Source organism: Myotis davidii, unplaced genomic scaffold (genome assembly GCF_000327345.1).
Source record: "Myotis davidii unplaced genomic scaffold, ASM32734v1 scaffold217, whole genome shotgun sequence".
In the NCBI taxonomy this organism is placed as follows: domain Eukaryota; kingdom Metazoa; phylum Chordata; class Mammalia; order Chiroptera; family Vespertilionidae; genus Myotis; species Myotis davidii.
The window spans coordinates 7,913,848-7,923,645 of record NW_006290034.1 but is presented as its reverse complement, the minus strand read 5'-3'; the positions used below and the strand labels follow the sequence as shown (position 1 = coordinate 7,923,645).

At 47.9% G+C, this 9,798-nt stretch overlaps 2 protein-coding genes across 2 annotated transcripts in view; both read right to left on the bottom strand.

Annotated features, from left to right (window-relative positions):
• HIPK1 (homeodomain interacting protein kinase 1) overlaps positions 1 to 6,151 on the bottom strand; it is a 49,109-nt gene extending 42,958 nt beyond the window's left edge. Inside the window, exon 1 of the mRNA XM_006763033.2 lies at positions 5,602 to 6,151. The gene's annotated coding sequence lies outside the window, so the exon portion shown is untranslated. The remainder of the gene's footprint in view (positions 1 to 5,601) is intronic.
• Positions 6,152 to 8,528: 2,377 nt separating this feature from the next.
• DCLRE1B (DNA cross-link repair 1B) overlaps positions 8,529 to 9,798 on the bottom strand; it is a 4,219-nt gene continuing 2,949 nt past the window's right edge. The window contains 1 exon segment of the mRNA XM_006763029.2: positions 8,529 to 9,798. This exon segment is cut by the window's right edge and continues 37 nt beyond it. Within this exon segment, the coding sequence (XP_006763092.1) occupies positions 8,768 to 9,798 (1,031 nt within the window). The 3' untranslated portion in view covers positions 8,529 to 8,767.

Sequence of the window (9,798 nt, the reverse complement as noted above, 5' to 3'; positions counted from 1 at the left end):
CGGCTGGAAAACCTCAGCCCTGCAAGTGTGACATCACCGCGGGCCGGTGTGACACCCCCGGAGAGTGGGCCACGCGCGGGGAGGCGGGGCGCCCCGGGCAGCCCCCCTGCTGGGGAGGAGGTCCCTCCGCTGGGGCTTCCCGGTTTCGTGGCCGCCTACGGCGTTCAGTTGGCGCCGGGTTCGGTGCACTGAGCGCCCGCAGGGGGCTCCCCGTGGCCGCCGGGGACCTGTGCATGCACTGGGAGGTGAGGAGGCACAGCTGTGCTCGGACCAACCCCTCAGACCGGCGGCGAGCGGAAGCTGTGCCCTCATTTTCTTGCCTCCACCCCGAGCGCAAGGCTGGGTATCGGGGAGACGGAAAGCGTGGGGCACCCACCGCGCGGAGGGAACGGGCTGCATGAGAACTGGCTGCCCCGGTGCCAGGACCGACGCCATCTCCCGGGGCCTGAGCTTCCACGGGACTGACCGCACCTGTACCTCCCGCTGCGGAAAGTGCTCTGGTTTCTAGGGTGGGGGCGTTTTTAGGGAGACAGTGGTATAATCGAGCTCTGTGTTTTGTTTTTTTCCAGCCCACAGTGCTAGAGGCTGCATGGTCTGAGCCCTGGAAAGGGGCTGCCCAGCACCCTGGGCATCTGCGCAGACTCCCCGAGAAGTGGGCAGGAGTGGCCCAGAGGAGATTCTGCCGGCAGCCTCTCTTCCTCGGTCTCACTCATGCACCCCTGGCCTCCTGGGATCCCCATCTGCCCACACCAGAAAAGATCATTTTTGTGACGATGTGCTAAAGTGGTTAATGCTACTACCTTCGAGTTTTTGTGGGTCCCCCCCCCCTGCCCTCCCTCTTTTAACACCACTGGGAGCAGTTCTGTTTTATTGGGAACAGGGAAGTTATTTCCCTAGAGAACCAGGGTTAGCAAAACAGGATGGCTGTTTGCTTATTTTCACAGAAACTTAGAGAACATCAAGTCCTCCATTGGGCTCTGTCTTTCCCCCTCCCTTCCACTCTCTAAAAATCAATGGAAAAATATCCTCGGGTGAGGATTGACCAAAAAACAAAGTTGCTGTGGCCTCCTAACTGGTTCCAGGGAGGGCAAATCCAGCGTGTGTGATGGAGGTTAGAGGAGAACCTTCTCGCTCCCCCTAGGATTTCATTGTCTGGACAAGTACCAGGCACCGAGTTACAATGAAAGGATGAGTAAAGCATATTCCTTGCCCCCAAGGATCTCACAAGGTGACCAACTAGGAATAATTATCACAAGTCTATGATATTGGTCTTCAACGTGGTATTAAAAATACTGAGGAATATAAGAGTTAACTGTGTCTGGAGGTCACTGTAGAAGCTTCTAGAAGTATTGCTGTTGACTGAGCAGGGACTTAAAGAAGATGGCACTACGTCTGCTGGGCCATCAGTGAGATGTTATTTGCTTTTAGTAACTTTTTTTTTAATCCTCACCTGAGGATATTTTTCCATTGAATTTTAGAGAGAGTGGGAGAGAGAAGGAAAGACAGAGAGAAACATGGATGTGAGAGAAACACATTGATTGGTTGCCTCCTGCAGGAGTCCCGACCAGGGCCTGGGCTGGGGAATAGCCAGCAACCGAGATATGAGGTATGTGCCCTCGACCTGAATCGAACCCAGGACCCTTCAGTCCTCAGGCCAATGCTCTAACCACTGAGAAAAACCGGCTAGGGCTTTAGTAACTATCTTAAGTACATTTTAAAGCAACTTGTGAACAGAAGAATAAATATGCCATTATACCATCATGTACAGGGACCCTGAGGTCTTAGGTGAGACAAGTACTCTCTTGGGAAGAAAGGGTTATCAGTCTGCTGCTCTAGAGTGTGGTACATACGAAGCTGAGAAGTACGCACAGGCATTAGGAACCCGCCCAGAATAATAGGTGAGTGAGTGGGTTTTGTCGAAAAGATCCCTCCCCCATGTTGGGAGAAGGCTTTGTCTCCTCACCGCCTCCCCGCTTCCCCCAGCTTCAGCTCATTAAAGCTGAGTTGGTTGCTGGGCTAAGTAGTGTGACCTGCCTGCTCTCAAGTCTAAGTCTTGCTAGTCTGTCTGCTTTTTGCATCAGAATAGGGCATTCTGGGGACTGGTTCCCAGCAGAAATTATGGCTTTGGTGGAATAAGAGTTTGGGTGAAAGAATAAGAGTCAAATACCAGTAATTAAAACAAAGGGAAGGTGAAACTAGGGAGAGGTGCCAACATTGTGAAGGCACCCAATGTAGTTGCCAACATTGTGAAGGCACCCAGTGTCACTGAATGGTACACTTTAAAAATGGTTAATTGTGTAATACGTGAATTTCATCCCAATAAAAAAAAAGATGGGAGGTTCATAGGAATTAGAGATAATGGGCAAGAGACTTTATCCCTAATTTAACTAATTTTCAAGGTCAACCCAGAGACTGTTCTGGGGAAAGAGCAAATACCTTGAATACTCATACAACCCATGTTTATTCCTCCCCCCCCCAATCATGTCTATTTCCTCCCTCTCTACACATAACCATCTAACCCTCCCTCACGCTCTTCATATACCAGCTCTTTATTCAACAAAACTAAGGGATAGTGCTTTTCTCTCCCTTTCCCTGGATCATCATTTCTCATCATGCCTCTGCCATTCTGTATCTTCTCCCTTTTCTTTGACCATCTTTGACCAACTGTTAAGCCTTTGGCACCTGCATTCCACATCTTTCCCTCTCATTAATTCTAAGCCAAAGCCAAAGCCAAAATAAATGATCTGGGAAGGGCAATGAATCAGGGCAGGAACTCGACATTTCATAATTAGGTATTATTTGTGCTAGGTCATTTTGCACTTCCTACAAACTCAGAAATGAAAAAGGCCCCAACGCAGTATCCCTTGCCTAACAAAATTCCTGGTATGTGGTTGGGACTAATAACTATTTTACTGAGTAAATAACTGAGTGTTTATTCAGTGTTCAAAGCAGCGAAATTTGGTTAACTATAGAACAGAGTTTAAGAAATCTCAAAATAGCAATCTTCATCTTTGGCTGTGAATTTAACTTATTTTTTTATTACTTTTGGGACATTTTTATAAAATTGGTAAGCTGTCATCAAGTGGTTAGCAAGTGGTTCTCTCCACCGAGGTGGGGTAGGAGGTGCCTTATCAAAACTAGAGACGGACAGGCCAGCATGGCTCAGTGGTCGAGCATTGACCTATGAATCAGGAGGTTGAGGTTCAATTCCCAGTCAGGGCATATGCCTGGGTTTCGGGCTTGATCCCCAGTGTGGGGCATGCGAGAGGCAGCTGATCAATGATTCTCTGTCATCATTGATGTTTTTGTCTCTCTTTCTCTCTCCCTTCCTCTCGAAAATCAATAAAAAAAATATAAAAAAAACAACTAGAGGCGAAATTCTCTAATGTGAAGTAGGCTCTGCCTGACCAAGCTCAGTGCTCCCCGGATGTCCAGTACAGAAGAAGAGCGTGGGCTTCAGTGCCTGTCAGTAGGAAGTCCAACTCTTCCAGTTACTAGGGTGTGAGTGGACTTGCTTGATTTCTTCCTCCTTGAAATGGAGGTGATAATGCTTTTTCTTACCTCCCTCATTCCATCCATCGGAGCATTTCCCTAATGTTACTTCCAAGATAACTCTGAATCCATTGCTATTCCTATCTGCTGATCCTGTCTGTGAAACTAGAAAGTCTATAGCAGTGAAAGATGGAGTAATAACAGGTACGGACTTCCACTGCCTTGATTAAAAGGAACGGCAGGTGTAAATTATGTCTGTCCTGACTCGGAGCCTTGTAGCAGGAGGATGCACTCTCATCAACTAAAACTTACCTTGTTCGTTCCGTGCTCCCTGTAAGGAGACAGACTATTACAACTTGGTAAATTAAAAAGGCTCAGTTCACACTGAATCCAACTGGGCGCCGTTCTCCATTACATCTCACAGATCTCTTCTCACAGACGCAGATACTCACAGATCAGGACCAATGTTTTTCTCATAAACATTTATGGTTAAAACATCATAATAATTTCAATAATTTAAAAGGCAAGTATTCTCTGATGAGTGCAGTTTTTTTACTGAAGACTCTTATTCTCTCAGGAAATGTAACCTCTAACCCCAAGGCTTGTGTTGACTCCAAAGCAAGTAAACCATATCTTTTTTCCTAAGTACACAGTTACAAAACATGTCTATTATAGGAAATAGTCTTAATTCATAAAGTATTCCAGATATTCACTTACGTTATAAATAAACTTAAGCATTATTTTCTTCCTTTCTTCCTTCCCTCCAAATATGTGCATCTACATGCTATCTGTGGGTGTATATATGGTTACATATACATTTCTCCTTTGGGAAAGCTTTGGTGGAAGAACAGTTTATCTTAGTCCAGCCGTGGGCAAACTAGGGCCTGCGGGCCGGATCCGGCCCGTTTGAAATGAATAAAACTAAAAAAAAAAAAAAAAAGACCGTACCCTTTTATGTAATGATGTTTACTTTGAATTTATATTAGTTCACACAAACACTCCATCCATGCTTTTGTTCCGGCCCTCCGGTCCAGTTTAAGAACCCATTGTGGCCCTCGAGTCAAAAAGTTTGCCCACCCCTGGTCTAATAGATCTGAACACCATCCAAAGCCCATCTTCTGAAAACCCCAGTCCCGCTCACCAATACCTCTCACTGCTGGCAAGAGCTTCCTAACTAGTATTCCTGCTTTCATCCCTGCCCCTTTCTCCATCTTTGATTTTATTTGTTTGTTTGTTAACCATGGTCAGGGCTAGGGAGGAGCCTACAACCAAGGTACGTGTCCTTGACAGGAATCAAACCCGGGACCCTTTGGTCCACAGGCCGGTGCTCTACCCATTGAGCCAAACCGGCAAGGGCTCCGTCTGTTGCTTTTAAAAGTATGTATCAGATCATATCACTCCCTTCCAGGGAATCACTCCAATAGCCTCCCATTGATTACACTCAGATAAAAACCCAAACTTCTTACTTTAACCTCTAAGTCACTTCTGATCCAAGGTCTGTCTCCCTCCCTGAACTCATCTCCTCTTCTTCCCTTTGGCCATATGCTCTCCATGATGTGCCTCGGGCACCAAGTTAACGCCCATCACATGGTCTTTCACCTGACTGGCTCCTTTCCATCACTCAGGTCTCAGCTTATGTGTGTCAACCCATAGATACCTTCCACAACCTGTATCTGACTTCTCCCCAACTCTGTTAGCCAGTTGTTGTTTTTTTCTTAGCACGTTCACTACCTGGTATTTACTTACTGTCTCTCTCCTTTAGAATGTGAGTTCCATGTGGGTAGGGCAGTTTCTGTCTCGTTCGCTATTTTATGATTATAAGGGCAAGCAGAATCATTCTGTACCAGTGTCAGTGGGATGTCCCAGGGAAGTGCCATGAACCTAAGACAAAATAGCTTGTGCTGGTTCGGGAGGGTTAAGAGTGCGAGGCAGGTGACAGACTGACAGCTACTCACTAGCAGTCTGGGAAATATGGACCCTGGGGAGAACACTGCCCCCTGGTGGGACTGACCACTTCGAGAATATAGAGTCAACTCTCTCCCTGGGAGTGCACTTGAGACAGAGAACCCAGGTCCAAACCCCCTTTCTTGAACAAGCAGACCCACTTACCTCCTATTTCCTGCCACAAAGGGGAGTCTGAGTCAGGAGTGAGAGAGGGTCCTTCAAAGCCAGCGAGGTCGATTTTCTCCTCTAAAGGGATGTAAGTCACTGCCGGTCTCCTTGTGGAAAAGTACAAGTTTTCTCACAGATCCTGAGACAAAAAACTAACTGACCTCCAGGGAACTTCCTTTCTCCCGGTACCTTGAAGCCTAATGGAAGATCTTCATAGCTCTATGGGGGTCATCCTTACGTTCTAAAAATAATTGCCTACTCAGATCTATGCCATGCAGCATTTTTATATGCGTATTGAGAAATAAAAACAAATAAGGCAATTGCCCATCTCTACTAGAGACCAGACAAATTTACTTTAGAATAGTAAGGAATTTTCCCATTACTAAAACACAAACTTGTACCAACAACTAAACTCCAAGCGCTTTGCTTCTACTCCCCCGCTCGAATTCATACAGATCCCTCTTCAAGGAATATGGGTGACACAGCATCCGCCAGGAATGGACAGGTTCCCTCTGTTATGAGGAGATAAGGCCGGCTTGGGTACCTTATCTCTCCCAGACACCTGTGGGCAGCACAGCAGTGAGCCAGCTGGAGGCTCCTGGAGGAAGCCAGGCTCAGCCTTGCCCACACAGCTTCGTGTATCTTAACACGTGAGATGACTCTCTAAGTGTTTACATGTACCGTGCTAGTAACATCATTGAACTTAAAAGCCTTCCAGGCATTTTAATGCTATCCTCTTCTGCAAAAAGGAGGGTAAGAAAATCTTTCTAGAGGGCAATTGGGCACAATTTGCATTAAGAACTTAAAACTGTAATCCCATTTCCAGTAATCTAATAAACACAAGTACCATGATATATGCACAGGGATGCTCACTGTGATGTGCATAATTGTGAAAAAGGGCACACAAAATGAATAATATGGAAATGACTTAAGATATACCCATATGATTATGGTACAATTATAAAAAAAAAAAAAGATATACCCATATGATAGAGCATTATACGATTAAAATAATATGCTATTAAAAATGACATTTTGAATAATGATACCAAAAATGCTTAAGCTATTAGTAACCCACAGGATATGAAACTATATGCAGCATCACCCAAATTTTGAAAAAATTATATATTTAATACATTTATGTGCACAGAAAAAAGTTAAAACAATTGCTCTACATGGAGCAATTATACTTAAAGTTTTTCTTTATATTTCCATATGATTCCCAAGGTTTCTTATTTTATATGTAAACTTTTTTCCTTTTTACTCCTCACCTGAGGATATTTTTCCATTGATTTTTAGAGAGTGGGAGAGAGAGGGAAAGACAGAGAGAAATATCAATGTGAGAGAAACACATTGATTAGTTGCCGCCTGTATGTGCCCTGACCAGGGCTCGGGCCGGGGAGGAGCCTGCAACTGAGGTATGTGCCCTTGATCCGAACCAAACCCAGGATCCTTCGGTCCACAGGCTGTCGCTCTGTGCACTGAGCCAAACCGGCTGGGGCTATAAACTTCGTAAAGAACCAGGATCTACGAGAACCAGTATTTGAAATACCCATCAGGTACTAGTAGTAGGCACTGAGATAGGAATTTCCCCAGTTCTCTAACCTCCACGACAACCAGGAGAGGTAGGTAGCCCAGCCCCTGGGTCACAGAGGCTCTGCTGTTCAAGCATGGATTCAAGCCCAGGACAATGCCGGTTTCCTGCTGCCCCACAGGCTCCCCAGCTGCGGCTCCCCGTGGGCCCACGGGAGGCTTAGAGTGAAGGCCACTGACAAAACACAGCTGTGGACAGCTTGCCCAAGAGCGAGGCCCTGTTTTGATATCTAAACTCTTCATATCTTCCTCCCAAAGTATGAAACTGTTTTTCCTGGACAAGAAACAGGCTGCATTACTGCGAGGGCTGGCGGGTCCATTCTGAAGCAATGGCTCTCCATGCCAGTGCCCTGTGGCTCTGTCCTGCTTATTGGCTTGGCATCCGTCAGGCTGTGAGCAGAACAGGGCAGAACGGCACACCCCCACCCCTTCCACCAGCTGGCTCCTTGGTCCCTGCCCTGGATACTAAAACAAACAGGCTGTGTGCTCTGGCTCCCTATTCAACCCAAGGGTGGGGGCCTGAAGCGGGGAGGGCAGTAAACATCCCAGCTATGTGAACAATCAGGAATATCTGACAGCACATGTGATCTTTTGTAATTTTATTTCAGTCACCATCAGGGCCTCCAGGCAGCTGGGAGGCCCATCATACCCTCAGCCTGGTTCCAGGTACCGCCCTGGGGAGGGTGCCCAATGCTCCAGCTGGCACCCTTCCAGGTAGGTCTCCAGTGACAACTACAAACTCCGTGGAGGCAAAGATGGAATTTTTCTGCATGTTCCAAGGCTCTTCACTTCCTGTTCCCTCCCCAAGACAGAGACAGGAAGTAGCTGGGATGGGGTCACGGCAAGTCAGTGACCTCCAGGATTGGAACGTGCTCCCTGGATCCCCACTTTATCCTCCAGCGCTCCAGTTCCTAAGTGAAAAAACAGAACCACCTCGCGGCTTCTGTCTAGGAAAAGGGAGGAGGGGACGTGGAGAATGGCACATGACACACAAAATAACGGGAATACCCTGGGCCCTTTGGCTTCAGACTCTATTTCTGCAGCCACTTAAGAGGATTGCACATTCAAAAACGTTGGAGAAACACTGTTAACAAATTTAAACAGGCCCTAGCTGGTTTGGTTCAGTGGATAGCGCGCCGGCCTGTGGAGCAAAGGGTCTTGGGTTTGATTCCAGTCAACATCACATGCCCGGGTTGCGGGCTTAATCCCCAGTAGGAGGCATGGAAGAGGCAGCCGATCAATGATTCTCTCTCATCATTGATGTTTCTATCTCTCCCTCTTCCTCTCTGAAATCAATAAAAAAAGTATTTATAAAAAATGTAAACAGATTGTTACTGCAGGCCGCCTTACAACCTTACAGGGGCTCACAATGTAAAGGGGTTTTAATGAAGATGATTTTTCAAACAGTCCACTATATACTGAGGATTCCATAAGCATTAGGCTTCCAATGATCACCCTTTGAGGAGTGTTGCTCCAAGGTGAGCCCAAAAGAATCCTGGGAAGACAGAAAAGGCCCTAAACAAACGCCCCACCAGCCATCAGCCGCTGTCTTTAAAACTGTGGCGCCGGCTCAAACAAGGCTGTGCTCCCGCCTGCACTTCAGCGAGGACTTAGGGTATTTTTCCATTTGCTGGTCAAAGCCCCTGGAAGAGAACCTTGCTTGGAAGAAGTTCAGTGGAGTGAGGAGGTATTTCAGGGCCAGGCCGCTGAACTCGGGAGCCAGAAGCGGGACAGCCTTGCTGCTGGGAGACTGGGGCGAATCCTGGCCCCCCCACGCACGCGGGTTCCTGGAGACTGCTGGGCCATCATTGTCTCCCCTGGGGACCACGTGGGGCCCTCCACCAATTTCCTCCCCAGTTTCCGGAGGGAGAAATTCCTCCTCTGGAGACCTTAAATGAACTGAAAGACCCAAGGGGGCAGTCAGCACGGTCACCATCTTCTGGGACTCGGAGAAAGGGGCTGCCTGCTTGCTGCAGCGGTCTGGGAACAACTGCTTCTTGGTCCGCAAAGGATGGAGGGAAGGCTGCTTCTCAAGGTTCCCAGAAAGGTCCTCGTTCTTGGCTTTCTTGGAGTCCCCGTCAGCTTGAAATCGATCAGCCTTTTCCTCAGGAGATTCAAACACCACCCCCTGGGTCCTCGGCCTCCTGAGCTTTCTTTCTAACAGGCAGAGGACGCTTGGTTTGCTGGAGGAGACACTCATGTATTGCTGGACAGAGTCTGGAACCAAGGGCACGGGGAGCCTGGGGCCCAGACTGTCCTGAAAGTAGTCCCTACAGGGCTGGCGACTGACGATGGGCAGCACCTGGCAAGGCTTCAGCGCTGTTACAAAGGCACGCAGCTCCGGGTAGGAGGAGTGGTCGGAGTACGGGACGATGTGGATGTTGGGGTGGGAGCTGTGGATTTTCCGGCTTGTGGGAAGGATAGCAATGGTAGGGCGGGCCTGGTTCCAGCGCAGCATGGCAGAATGGCAGATCTCCGTGTGGTTCACGGCGTGGATGCGGCCAGCCTTCTCCTCCACTGTGAACACATCTGCCAGGCCCAGCAGCTGCACCAACTCCAGGCGCCGAGGACTCAACACCACCCAGGTCTGGAACTCCAGGG